The following is a 15075-nucleotide window of genomic DNA, read 5'->3' as shown; positions in this document are numbered from 1 at the left end:
TCCTTACGGCTATGGGTACCCCTACGGCTATGATACACAGACGCAGTCACAAAGTGAGTCATATGGGTATGGGATGCCATATGACCTATATGCACATGCACATGGCGGAGCAGCATTGACAATACCTGGCCCTAATGTCATGTACCCACGTTTGGGACTGTTGATGCAAGTTGAGCAGTATGTCTTTGATTATTATGTCCAGCAATACCAACAAATATATGTGGTTAACATGTCCTGGCAGGAATACTACTTGTTTATTGAAGATCAAATTCGTCAGCAGATGCACCGTGCCCATCATGAGAGGAGGGATGATGAATTTGAACCCCCTCGTAATTCAATGTGGTATTGACATAGAGGGGGGCCCTTAGATAATTGGTGATTGTACTCTCTTTACATTACACTTTATTTCATTGTACTTCTTTCCTTTGACTTTAGAGTTTAGAATACACTTCATTGTTCCAACATATGCGATAGCGCATGTTTCTAAATTTGGACGTTGTTGAACTACCATAGATGGCTTTCATGCTTAAATGATGGTTTCTATGTGTGTATTTGTGCTTATTCTAGCATTTCCTAAAGTTTCATCTTAAAATTCCATCATTTGCATATGATTTCATTCGTTTCTCTGGTTTTACAAGATTTCGTCCGAAATTTCATACCGAAACCGAAACGTTTCGGTTTCGCTGATGACCGAAACCAAAACCGAAACCGAGATTTAAAACCTTGCCCTTCATGTTCATATTGTGAATATCTATTGAAGGGAGCAAATGTTGAATAATTAAGGTGATTAAAATCAAGGGCCTGTGTGCTTAAACTATTACAGTTAAACTAGATGCACATAGTCAGAGGGAGCTTTCACTTGCAAATGTACATCTATCTAGGGCCAAACAACTCAAACTCAAAAGTTATTTCATAGTTTTGAGCATATTCATGCTCAGGAAGAGACTTGTCTGCCTTTTGACAAGAAATCCCCAACATAATGCAACTTGTGAACTTGAAAGGTTAAGTTATAGATCTGAGCATATCTTTGCTCAGGTAGATACTTATCTGCTTCAAAAAGTTGCAAATGAAACCCAAGTGTTAAAATCATTCACCTTTTTGCATCAATGTACCTTGTCATGCCCTACAGCATAGGTTTCACCTAGGGCAAATGACAACTTCATAGGGGGAGAGCCAAATGGTTATACTTTCATGTTTATATAAACCAATGTGATATGCTCATATGGTTTATTGCCCCTATTCTTGTGCTTAACTTGCGAATCATTTGATCAAAAAAAAAAAATTTAAAAAGAGGGGCTTATCATGCATTTCACCTTTGTTTTATCTTTGATAAACCATGCCAGAGCTTGAATGGTATATCACATACAAGGCACATAGCTTAGACAAGCTATTATTCATCTTGACACCCCACTTACATTTTCACTTGTAGATCCCTACCTTTTTGTTGTTGCCAAAAGGAGAAGAATTTTGGGAATTGATTAGGAAGTCAAATTGTATATGCATCATATGTCTTACAGTCATTAATTATATTTGTGCATATAGTGAGGGGGAGCTATGCTTTATTGTGTATATCATATCATGCTTGTTCATCTATTTGATTGATATCTCCTTCCTCCCTAATCAATTTGTTTGCCATCATAAAAAACGGGGAGAAAGTAAGCCCAAGGGCTCCCATGGGTTAATCATTCACCTTACCTTCTTGTTTTGATGCTAGCAAACTAAATTGATTAGCTTTTACGGACTAATGTGTTGCTTTGAAGTGTTGTAGTATATACAGGATTTTCATGTCATAAAAGCCATTGCACAACTCTTCACAACACATGACTTATTGATCAAAGAGCAAAGGATCCAAGAGCTTGCACCTACATTGGAGTCATCCTCATTTGAAGATGCTCAAGTGAAGAAGCTCAACATGAAAATGCCACAAGTTCCTAAGCAAGTATCAAGAAGAAGCTTGGAGTTGATCATGCCATGGTGACACCTCATGTACTGCAACATGCATTGAAGATTGGAGGACAAGTCACAAGAGCCAAGACAAGGACAAGATGTTCACCCAAGCTGAAGAAGTCCAAGAAAGTACAAAAGAGCCAAGACATTTCAAGAAGACTCAGGGTTCTTATTTTTAGAATGTATTTAGAGTCCTCTTGATATAATGTTTAAATGCACTTTCAAAAAGACTTTCAAAATGGTTTTCATACATAACTTTTTAGATCTTTGAAAATCATCAACACACCCAAAAATGTGTTTGAAAACCTAGGACTAAAACCCAAAAACCAAAGCCCATGGATTTTAGAGTTAAAAATGGAATTTCACTCAGGGTCGAAGAATCCACTCTTCCAAGTCCTCGGAAAGGCTTCGTGCGAAAGGGTGTGATCCATTTGAAGTTGAAGGAGTTGGTGTACGGCTTTGAGATTTGCCCGTTGAATAATCTTATTGGTTAGTGAAAAATCCCAAGGAGGAAGACTTGGAAGAGTGGAGTAGGTCAAGTCGTGACCGAACCACTATAAATATTGTGCCTTGTGGATGCTTTCTCTTCTCCTTCTCTTTGCACTTGGGTGTTTGGTAATCTTTCCCCTTGTGTTTATGTTTGATTAAACAAGGGTTAGTGTATACAAGCATAAAGTAATATCTAATCCCTAGCCTACATTATAATTATTGATTGATTAAGGGTTAGACTTGTTAAGGCTCAATTGGTAAAGTGATTTAAATAATCCACTTAATTAAGCCCCAAATTTTTAATTGGCCAATTCATCGCCCCCCCCCCCCCCTGCCCCCGGGTTGTCACCTTGTATTTCAAAGAGAAAGAGAAGAAAGAGAAGAAAGAAAGGAGGAGGAGAGAAAGAGAAGAAAGAAACCGTAACCTGGATGTCCAAAGGCTGCTCATGATTTCTCCATAACTTGAGATTTTCCTCCCCTTAGGTCTTTTTAAATGAGCTTTAAGTGAAAAAGTGGGCCCTCCATAAACCAATGTGATATGTTATAACTTAAATGACAAGTTATAACAAATGACCTAAATACCCCCACACTTAAACAAAACAACTCTGAAATAAAAACCCCGCCATAAACATATACTACCCTGGTAAATGGCCCATAACTTCCTGTCTTCCTCAAATCACTTCCAAATTGTGTGATCTTCGGCTCGTTGGATAGGTAATCGAAAAACCTTTCAAATGACAACAAAATCAAGACAAATGGGCATGATTTGATACCCTACAAGTAGACTAAAAGTCCAAATAGAAATCATGGTCAGGTCAAAGTAAGGGGTAGTGGTGAGGCGGTATGTGAGCGGTGTGGGCCCTAGACGATGTGGACATCCCCCATATCTAGGTTCAAAAATACTAATATGCTGAAATATAAAATCCTCCATGAAAATAAAAGCTAGATAAATAATGAATCCCTATATATATGGTGAAAAGATGTGGCTAAATCACATCATTCATGCCTGAAGGCATTGATGAAGAGGATTGGATGTCCATGGAGCAGAATCTACATAAGGAGTTCAACTGCTGAAAACTTAAATAGTTCGATCCTTCAAGAGGAGCTAAAGCGGAAGCAAAGGTTTAGAACTAAGTGTTGAAAGAGGGGATAAGAATATGGCTTACTTCCATAGCATTGATAGTGCCAGAAGACGAGGAATGGAATACATTCCTTGTCTATCAATGATTCTAGGGTGTAGGATGAGCAGGCTATTACCTTCAGTACTGTCTCTTCTTTTAAATCATCTTACTTCACGTATAATTAGACCATTCTAAACCTTGAGGAAGTGATGTTTGAGCAGTTGGATGAGGTTTCTCGGAAGGGGCTGGAAAGATGTTTTTTCTAAGTGGTTAAGACTACCGTTTTCACTATAAAGAGAGATAAAGCTACAGGCCCTGATGACTTCAACATGGCTTTTTTCTAGCAATGTTGGGACTGGATCAAAGGAACGTCATGGACTTCTTTACAGAATATCATGATGGTAGGAAGCTCAAGAAAAGTACAAGGGCCACTTTCAAAACATTAAAAAAAAATACACGGGCCACTTTCATTATATTGACTCCTAAAAGGACAGACCATTAAGAGATTGACTTCAAACCTATTAGCCTGGTGGGAAACGTGTATAAATTCCTGGCCAAAGTGGGTTTTGGAGGGGTTATTTCTAAAGCCTGAAGTGCTTTCATTAAAATGGACCAATTCTTGATGACTCTTTGATTCCAAATGTTTATGTTAGCATTTATCATCAATCTGGAAAAAAATGGTGTTGTTTGTAAATTCAACATGGAAAAATCCTACGACAAAGTTGAATAGAGTCGTCGATATTATTTGATAGGTAGAATGGGATTCAGAACAAACAGGGGAGAATTGATGGACAATAGCTTGGATTCGGTGTGGGTTTCGATTTTGGTTAACGGGTCGCTTAGAGGTTTATTCGGGACCTACAGATGTCTTCGGCTAGGGATCTCCTTTCTCCTTTTTTTGCTCACCATCATGGCTGATGCTATGAGGATAATAATGGCAAAAACAAGATCCATAGGGTTGATTGAAGACTTCATATTAGGTCAAGATGGGATGAAAATATCCTACGTCCAAAATGTTGATGACAATATGCTTTTTAGCAACCCTAATCAGTGGAAGATTAAGAATTTGAAGGTGATTCTTAGATGTTAGGAAGCAATCTCCGGCCAAAGTACTAATTTGGCCAAATTAGTAGTGATAGGAATATGTATGGAGGATACCAAGGTTGTAGAGTTTGCTAACACTTAAGGTTGTAAAAGTGGTACAATTCTCAACTCATATTTAGGTCGTCCCCCTTGCATTAGAGGCCTTCTAATAATTTGTGGGACCCAGTTATCGAGAAAGTGGAGAAGAAACTATCCTTGGGGGGGAAAAATACTATCATTGGGGAATGGGGAGTAGAATTAAGCTTGTTAAGGCTATCCTGGATAATCTCCCCTTATATTATGTCTTTATTCTCTATGTGAGCTCAGTGATAAAGAAGTAAGATCAGCTGCAAATAAACTTCTTGTGGAATGATAAAGATAAGAACAGAAATATCACTTCGTCAAGTGGGAAAGGTTTGCAGGCCTAAGTAGGGAGGGCGACCTCGGAATCAATAGATCAAAGATTATGGATATGGCACTCCTCAATAAATGGATGTGGAAATTTGAAGAAGACAGAGATAGCCTTTGGTGAAGGCTATTAAGGCTAAGTATGGATCCAACTTTGGGGATTGGGATTCTTTAAATGTGTATAAAGCCCAAAGGACCGCAACTTGGTGTGTGACATTGAAATTTTGCTCTCTCTTCTATGAAAGCATCCGATGTAGAGTTGGCAATGGGAAGAAGATTCGTTTTTGGATAGATGAGTGGTGCGGTGAAAATATGCTAATTACTTATTACCCTAGACTTTACAACATGGCTTGGGATGAAGGATCTTATGTGGCTGGGTTTTTTTTTAGACATAACAAGAAAGTGGATCAGAAGATGAGTTTTGATAGAAATTATTTGATTAGGAGGTGGATTTGGTTGTCTCTTTCTTGAATAGAATCAATTCGGTGTTCATCAAAAGGCAAGGTGTTGATAAAAGAGTCTGGAAATGGTGATCATCGGGATCCTTTTTTTTTCGTCGGAATCCTTTTTATTAGTTCCTTTTTCGGTCAGTAGGTTCATCACTTGAGTCCTTCCCCAGAGAGGAGAGCTTGGGGCTCCCAAGCCCCTTATAGAGTTTTAGCTTTTTGTTGGATGGCTTGACTTGACAAGATTCTCACTGTCAATCATCTTCGTCGTAGACATAGGATAATTGTCAATCACTAAGCTTCATAACTTGAAGATGCTAAGTTGGGGGATCATCTTCTCATCCATTTCAATTTTGTGCGTCAAATTTGGGATTTTGTTCTTGGTTTCTCTGGGGTGAATTGGGTCCTTCCTGGTACTATTGCAAATCTTTACTCCTTTGCCTCGTGGAGGTCATATTCTTTAGCACCTCTATTTTGTTGCTTCTCTTTGGTTTGTGTGGAAGGAAAGAAATAGGATACTTTTCAAAGGAGATTCTAGCAGTGTGTACCGCATTCAGAACTATCTTCAAATGGTGATCGTCTCACATTGTGAGTCTCCCTCGATGATAAGCCTATAGAGCAAACTCTTATCCACCGGGTGGATACCACGAAGAAGAGCATGAACCTCCACCTCCCTGATCTTGGGTTTTCTTCTCTCGTCAGTTTTAATGCATTTCCACTCGAGAGAAAAAAAGAACCTCACAGGTTACTTGTAGAGAAGACCTAAGGTGTAGAAAGCTTGGTAGATGACTTGGAGGTAGACATAAGGCCACAATTTTCAAAAGAAGAGCTAAGGCCATATTTTTTAAACAGTAACATGTGAAGCTTATATCAGAATGGGAGATCCAAACGATTGAGGAAGGATTTATGAAAAACAATATACATGTGTGGTGAGCCTTATCGAGCACACCCAGTGGCTTCCCATATTGCAAGGGTTCGGCAAACCTCAAGAAAAAGGATCCATGGATTCGCCGATATATTTTAATCTATTCTAAAATTATAGTTCTTTTACATAATAATATGGTTATCATAGGTAATATATTGGGAAGTTAGATAGGTCAGGTAAATATAATGCTTTATTTCCATAAAAAAACTTAATATTAGGAGGGATAAAAGTCAAAACTGTAATTGTAAATTTGTGGTAGTACTATATGGAAATAGATAGCCGAGATCTAGAAGTGTCACATTTAATCCTAAAGTATAGAAATCTTACACGTGTCCAACACAGGTACTTCACCCATTTAGAAGAATCCTACGTAGCATAGGTGGCTGCTAATAGCAACAAATTGATTGAATAATCCCTTCATCTCCATGTCCCTACAATGTGTAACATACTTTATCGAGCACATCCAAGGCAGTTGAATATCATAGTCCCTTCATCTTGATTACATACTCTTGAATAGATAAATTCTTGTTCTTGTTGTTGTGAAACTTATCGGTTTTTACATGGTGCGAGCTTCAGACTGTTTCGAGTAGAACGCATGTGATGCCTTCCACAAATTCCTCATGGAGATAACATCAAGTACTTGAGGAATACCTATGGGGGTAAGGTGGAGTTAACCCACACAACAATCATTTTGATCTTTGGCGTAAGGCATACCAGGTATCATATTCATAAGATTCACTCCCAGTGGAAGCCTTATCTTCTCCACCATGCTTATCTTCCATCTTCCTTCACAAACTCATTTGGAGGTATAGTCAAGCCTTTAAGTCGGTCAAAAATGCCCTAAGAACAGGCCACAGGAAGGTTCCATGGGAGAAATTGTCGTGGGGAAGTATGATAGAGACTGATACAGGGAGTAGATGAAAAGAAGACGAAATAGAGAAGAAAGATATAACATGAAGGACAGCAAAAGAAATATATACACCAAAAAGGAGAAAATAAGGAGTTCAAGAATAAAAGAATATATAAAAAGGGAATAAAAGCAAGATGAAAAGAAAGACAGAGGGGGGAAAGGTGTGCAAGAGGTAGAAGAAGAAGATGATGATGATGATGATGAACCCTTCAAAAAAAGGTAGAAGATGAAGAAGAGCAGCCATAGCAGTAAAGTGGAGGATGGGGTTAGGGTTTGCACGAACGAAGAAGAGGAGTTTTCCAAGTGGAGAGGGTGATGTTGATGGATGGTGCTAAAATGCACATAATTTAAAGTCATTAGGCTACAATGCAACAAACTGAAGTGAGAAAGTGGGGCCTTGTTAAGTGTTAATAAAGGTAAATTCTGAGCTTCTAAATTGGAGATAATTTGAAAAAGGGTATTCTAGTGATCTAAGATTCCAAAAGATGATATAGAAGAAATTCAAAGAGAAAGGTTAAACATGGATGAATGAGAACAGAGTACTTTAATCAGGAAGAACATATCCTCATGAGATGAAACTGATCGACTACAAGATGGTATCGTCTTGATTAACAATAATGGTCATGATGCAAAGTAAATGTGGCACATTTTTATTAGCAGACTGTTAATCTGATGGTCATCAGACTCATCACCAGGTGACCCAATGGACCTAGGTCCCATGCAAAATGGAGACCCATCACAAGATCAAGTCCTGCAAACAATCAATTACTAAATTAAAGAAACATAAACGGACTTCCTTCCATCACCCTTGACCAACGGACTAAGATCATCAGTTGATGGCGTGGAGGGAAGCGGGGTAAATGGTAGATACTAGTGGAAGGATTTCTCTTTGGCTGATAGGTACTGCAGGATTATTAATAACTCGTTGGATTTATTCGAGACATTTCCCGTTAAGTGATTTTATGAATCATTAATGTTCCTAGACCACGAGCAATGGGCTGAACTTGTGATAGCTTCAGGGTTTATGATGTGCATGTGGCTGTAGGCCCATGCCATACTCTTTTAACTAAGACCATTTTCTTGAAATAAAAGTGTGTGTCTCCATCATTCGATCATGAAAACAACAGGAACAAATGAAAGACTAACTTATTCTGACTCTCTCACAAGCACTCTAGCTCTTATCCGGTTCATTCGGAGATGGCACTCCTTCACGTCACTAGCATCCAGGAAGAAGACTGACCGATGACCTCTTGAAAATTATGACAGTTCAAAGAGATTTCCCATAGTTATTACTTATTATCCCTGTCCTCAAGATCATAGCTATTCCACCATCAACTGATGATGGATGAATGAGAAGGATGATATAGAAGAAAAACAAAGAGAAAAGAAAAGATGGATGAATGATAAAAAATACCTTTATCCAATAAGAACATATTCTTAACTTACCATTAAAAGAAAAACATATTCTTAACTTTGTTCCTTGATTGAATGGTTCTAATACCATGCTAAAAATATCTTGAGTCTAATAATTAGATTGTCAGATAAGACTAGGAGGAAATTTTGTACGAGAAACCAACCGACTAAAAGATGGCATCATCTTGATTCACAATAATGGTCATGATGCAACAAAATTCCGCAAATGTGGCACACTTATTTTATGACCAGACTGTTAATCTGTTAATCTGATGGACTATCGTCACGTTACACGATGGCTCTAGGTGTCATGCCAAATGGAGAGCCATAGCAAGAGCAAGGCTCGCAAACAATCAATCATTGAGTTAGAGAAACATAAAAGGACTTTTTTTCCATCACCCTTGACCAAGAGGTTAAGATCAACGATTGATGGTGGGAGTGGGACCAGGAGCAATGGGCTGGACTTGTGATGGCTTCCACGGCCATCACAATGATATAAAGGAAAAATAAATGATATAAAGGAAATAGAACAATGATAAGCAAATTCATATCCACGGCCATTTTGCACTGATCTGAGTAGCAAAACATGTTTCCCTTCTAGGGATGCAACTGCCCTAGCCACCTATGCAATTTTCCCCTGGTTGTGTAGACATACCGACATGCATTTTACAAAAAATGATAATAATAATAATAATAACAAAATAAAATGCTGATTTCCTAGAAGTCATACAACTATGGTTGAGGAAGTACTTGAATAATTCTCTCAAGTCTTCTCCATGGGCTACATTCGAGGAGCACAAGTTATGGTTCGCATGCTTATTCCATGAAGAAAGATTGAATTCTTTAATACCATTATATGCATGAAAACTACGATGAGTACATGTCAGAGCACAGTCCTCTGACTGCAATAATTCGTATTTTTTTCTCTTTTGTGGGTTATAAGGTTTGTGAGATGGGAAAGTGATGTCCATCTACCTTAACCTCTAATTTCATCCAATTATGAGGTTTCTTACATAAAACCACACCAAGTAGAGTATATGAGAATATTTATGAAGAAATTTCACAGTAAGGTATTCCATAAAGAGATAAATAAAACCCTTGAAAAAACAAAGCAGACCAAAACTACTAAACACAAACATATTCTTCTTGTAGCAGATACATCACCTTTGCAACATGCTCCAAGGTAACAGCCTCGAGAATGATTGATGTCCTCAGCTTGATCTCAACAAACCCATTGCTTCCTTTCAGGGGAAAACACTGGCCAGGCTCTCCAAAACTCGGCTGCAACATCTTTTGTGCAGCTGTACTGACCCAATTTTGGAATATAGCTGGATGAAACCAACTGACCCCTTTCTCAAATAGTTCTGAATGCCTAAGCACCTTGGCACCACTAGAAGCCAGTGCATAGTCTGCCCTTCCAAGTCCATCAGCCGCATGTCTCGCAATCTCCTTCTCAACAATCTCCCTAGCAACAGCCCTAATTTCGTCCAAACTAAAACTTTCATCCCTGCCTTCAAGACCCTTACTCTTCTTCAGCTCATTAAAAAAGCTGTCAAAATCTTCCTTCGAAAGGAAACCTGTATCCTTAAATTCATCCAAAGACTTTTCAAGATTGTCAGTTCTAAAGCCCAATTTCTTCAACTCAGTCTGAATGAGCAAACCTTTCTCTTCATCTTTCTTTGTTAATTCCCTTCTCAAACTCACAACCTCACTCTCAATCTTCTTATCAACAACATCAACCTGAAGTTGCATCATATTTGTTGTCTTCTTCAAAAATGCCTTAAGTTCCGAAATTCGCCCCTCAAAATCTAATGCAGCAACCGGATCAACAGCCCTACTATCCTCATATTTCCAAACCTGTTTCGAGATCATCTTCCACAATCCTAACAGTACAACAACAAGCACAAGATTCTTGGTTAAAACACTGATCGCAGTCTGCCACCTGGGCTTCTCAGGTTTGGCAATGCGCTTCCGGCGTAGAGGCGAGATGGTGGGATTGGTCAAAACTTTGTTAGCTTGCAAAGAATCTTTTGCTCTCCCAAGACCAGTATCTCCCCTTAAAGAACGCCCCTCTTCAGAGGACATTTCAAAATTCGCGCTCTTCTTCATGACCCTAATCCTCACATTTGGCCGCGAATCAGAATCCAACGCCGTGGAAGGGCTGTTGGCACCAGTTGGATTTGCAGTGACTGCAACAGACATGGCTCAACCCTAATTTTCCACCCAAATCTTGTCACAACTTACGTATAAAGAACCAAACTTAAAAACTCTAAACAATCTGAAAGAAAAGAAATAACCCTACTAGAAGTTAAAACAAAACACCAGCCAAACCTAGTGAATCAAGAACAAGAAGAAACGCCAGAACAGGAAGTTCAGCAATGTGCCCAAATTGCAAACCCTACTTACATCTTATTGTGAAAAAAAAAAAACAGAAACCCTAGAAAAAGCAAGAAATCGGATCAAGAACTAGAAAATTTGCAAAGGGAAACTAACAATTACCTTAAACTGCGCGAGGATCCTTCTGAAATGCCAACTCCCCCAACAGATAACAGTACTAGAAAGGGAAATTCAAGCAGAAGTTTAAAAGCACAAGAATCGGAGCAAAATCTATAGAACTTTGAAAAACCGAGAAAAAAGATGGTGAAGAATCAAACGAAATGCAAATCCGCCTAACAGGTAACAGGAACGGGAAATTAAAGTAGAAATTCTTAACCAGAATTTGGGGGGAAATGATAGAAACCCTAGAATGTCGGGGACGTGATTGCAAAAAAACAGGATAGAAAATGAATGGAGACACCGATGAAGGCAATGCGCTTCGGGCGTGGAGGGTTAGATCCTTTTTTTTAGGGCGATGATAAATTCGCACCCTATATAGGATAATTCGCGCCCTTGTAAAGGAGGGTATGTGGTAGGCTTTTTCAACGTTCAGGGGGGCGAATTATCTTACAGCGGGTGCGAATTTATCATTGCCCGTTTTTTTAATTGGGCATGTATTTCCAAATTGATCAAATGGATAGGATTTTTTTTTTTTTTTGAAATGGATAGGATAATCCGATAAATTCTACGGCAACGAAAATTGTTATCTAAGGGAAATATTATATTCAGCTCATTTTATTACTTGGGACAGCTCTCGCTATTGTAAAAGAGTAGTTATAAATACACTAGAGGGGCTTTCCCAAGCAAGGTTTAAGATTTCGGTTCCGGACCCTGAAATTTCAAATTTTCGGTCAAAATCTGGTACAAAACCCAAAACCAATATTTTATTCAATATTAAATTTCGGTCGAAATTTTGGTGGAATATTAAATTAATATTAAAAAAACATATTTTTTGGGTCAAATTTGGGAAAAACCGAAATTTTGACCGAAATTCCGAAATTTCAGCCGAAATAAATGACCGTTTCGGTTTTTTGGGTGATTTCGGTGTCGGTCGGTCGAAATTTAAGACCATGGTCCCAAGTAAAAAGTAAGGGCACATCTATCACTTTTCGGTTCCAAATGTTGGGGCCTGTGTAAGATGGAGATTTAGGCAACTAGCTAATTTAGTAGCAGGAAGATTTTTAGAAAGAGGAAGTCTAAACTGAAGGGAGCCCTTACAAAAAAGAGGTGAAAGGGCTCTGATAACAATAAAGAGGAAGTCTACACATAAATGCATGATGGTGATGTGTAGCCTTCCTCCATGCATTTATGTGTAGACTTCCTCTTTATTGTTATCAGAGCCCTTTCACCTCTTTTTTGCAAGGGCTCCCTTCAGAAAATAGGATCTTTAACTTTAATCTTATTTGCGGGTTTAAGAACTAATCACTTCTCGGGCTCCCTTTCATAGAACAGAAACCATATCTTCGAGCTACCTTTGTAATTAATTAAATAGGCTTGTCCAACATGGAGAATTGCTTGGTGTGTTAATGGATCCAGATGGCCTGTGGATCCCATGGATCTGACTATATTTGGATGGGACACATAAAAAATTGGGATTTGCTAGCGTCTTTCGTAGAAGGCATTTCGCGGACGGTCTGTTGCATCTTACACCAGCCACAGAGGCTCACTTTTCAGCACATTTTGTCTTCATTCACGAGGTGGCTACTGTCAGATGCAACATACCATCCGTGAAATGCCTTCTGCAATAGATGCTAGCAAATCCCAAAAAAAATTTTTATCCAACAAGATTGTAAAATCACGCTGTTAGATTTTAGTAATCAAAACTAATGTGAAAACAATTATACCTCCTACGACAATAATCAGATGGTGATGTTTTGTGATTCACGCAATCCGATCATTGAAGATACTCTTGATGAATACCGTTCATCAATTACCGAAAGGATCTTGCAAACTAATCAAATCTTGATGCTCAGATCAATAGTATCTTGGTCTTGGCCTTAGTAGATCTAGGACCACCTAGATCTACTGTCTCTGATGATCCCATTACCTTCCATGAATTACGATGACATTGATTGCTTCTAAAGAGCACTTATGTGCTGCATTCCTTATGAATGGGCTAGCAAATACCCATTCCGATCCAACTTTATTCTGTCATCATGGACAAATTGTCATTCAAAATAACTTTATATTCACACTTTAATGGAAGACAAAGATAAGAATTATCACAACCATATTGGAATAATAATAAATCAACGGTGTCTAAGTATCACGGTCAAACAATAAATGAACTAAATAGTCACATGCTCTACATGATCTGCAAAATGGAAGCCCTTTCTTTATGTGGTGTATAATTATCATATCAGTATGAATGTGCTCAATCACAACTGAACTTCGAGGTTGCTCACTCCCACTAATATCACAAATCACACAATTCTTGTCTGAGTTATCTTTGTTGTCTGGTAAGGACTATAGAATCTGCATCTCTTGGACTTTGCAACGTAGCCAATGAAAGATCCGCTGATAGTCCAATTTCTTCTCTTGTGGATTTTACACCCTTACGTCAATTGGACAAGCCCATATGTGTACATGACCTAAACTTGGTTTCAACCATTTAATAAATCAATAGATCTTTGGAATTGTCTTATTGAGAATATTGTTTAGGTTGTACATTGCAGTCTCTAAGGCCTTGAAATACCCTGAACTTGTATTTTAAATTTAATAAGGTAATTAGTGAGACTAATCAATATTAGGAATCTTAACTGTGATTATTGTTAAATGAAAGAGGATGTGAATGTAATTTTGTCACTTTAAAAGGATGAAATTGGAAAAAAATGGTATTTAATCATTTATATACAACCAATTTAAAATATATACAACCAATTTATGCAAAAGCTTAATCTGCAGTGTTGGGTTATTTAATCATGTATATTTCAACACTCACCCACCAATTTATCTAAAAGCATAGGCTGTAGAGTTTGTGCTATTTACTAGTCTATACTTCAACACACCCAAACCTGTAGCCCACTTTTGGGTTGGCCTCTTGAGGTGTTGTACCACCAATTAAACCAAAATCTTAAGATGTTAGAATTGGTGTTATTTAATCATTTACACTTCAGCACTCCCCACTCATGTGGGTCCCACCATATATCCAAAAGATTGTGTTGTAGAGTGATGTTAATTACTCACTTACACTCCCTCTCACGTGTGGGTCCACTATTTACATGTGGGTCCCACCATCCCTAGCTTAAGATGTAGAGTTGATATTATTTAATTAATTATACTTCAACAGTCCATTCACATGTGGACCCCACTAACTATCCAAAAGCTATAGCCATTAGAGTCGGTGTTGTTTAACCCTTTATAATTCAACACTCCTTCTCATATGTGGGCCCCACTTTTGGATTGGCATTACGTGTGGATTTTAATACAAGGGGAGAGCATGAGCTGTTAAATTAGTGGTGTTTAACCACTTATACTTCAACAGTTCTTCTCATATGTGGGCCCCACTTCAAGCTACCCTTACATTTGGACTTTTTGCATCTTGTTTTTATTAATCAAGGGGAGTTGTAACTCTCTCACTCTTTGGAATTTCCGGTGAACGAGTGAGGGAAAGAGAGAGTGTGTGAGGAAGAGAAAGGGCCAGTGTTGGATTTAATATTAATTGTACGTGATTAAGAGGATAAGAGTGATTAAGAGGATAAGAGTGATTGAGTAAGAATCAGTGATTATGATGGATTACTTAAATTATTTTTTTATTTTATAACTAGAAGGGTATTTTGTTAATTTCACTACATGGCACATGTGTAATTAATAAATGGCAAAGGCAAAAGACCAAGGGCAATTTTGCCATTAGTGTTTTGCATGGATGGGAGAGAGGAAAGAATGACACTTGGATTCCAAGTGTCATTTCTCTCCCATGCAAGCTTATTTGAGAAAGAAATTAAGTTTTATTCATTT

General features: G+C 38.2%; 1 protein-coding gene across 4 annotated transcripts in view; it reads right to left on the bottom strand.

Annotated features, from left to right (window-relative positions):
* Positions 1-11550, bottom strand: part of LOC143888431 (SUN domain-containing protein 1-like) — a 35545-nt gene extending 23995 nt beyond the window's left edge. Inside the window, exons 1-2 of one of the 4 annotated variants that reach the window (XM_077392844.1) lie at positions 11242-11550; positions 9907-11020 (exon numbers count right to left, since the gene is read on the bottom strand). In XM_077392844.1, coding sequence (XP_077248959.1) covers positions 9907-10944 — 1038 coding nt within the window. In that variant the 5' untranslated portion in view covers positions 10945-11020; positions 11242-11550. Of the gene's footprint in view, positions 1-9906; positions 11205-11241 lie in introns of those variants that run through there. The other 3 variants (XM_077392845.1, XM_077392846.1, XM_077392843.1) reach the window with 3 other exon arrangements.
* Between the last annotated feature and the right edge of the window lie 3525 nt (positions 11551-15075).

Source organism: Tasmannia lanceolata, unplaced genomic scaffold (genome assembly GCF_043159265.1).
Source record: "Tasmannia lanceolata isolate RefF3 unplaced genomic scaffold, GAP_Taslan_0.1 ptg000012l, whole genome shotgun sequence".
In the NCBI taxonomy this organism is placed as follows: Eukaryota; Viridiplantae; Streptophyta; class Magnoliopsida; order Canellales; family Winteraceae; genus Tasmannia; species Tasmannia lanceolata.
Note: the sequence above shows the minus strand (reverse complement) of the source record. Positions and strands in the feature narration are given on the sequence as shown.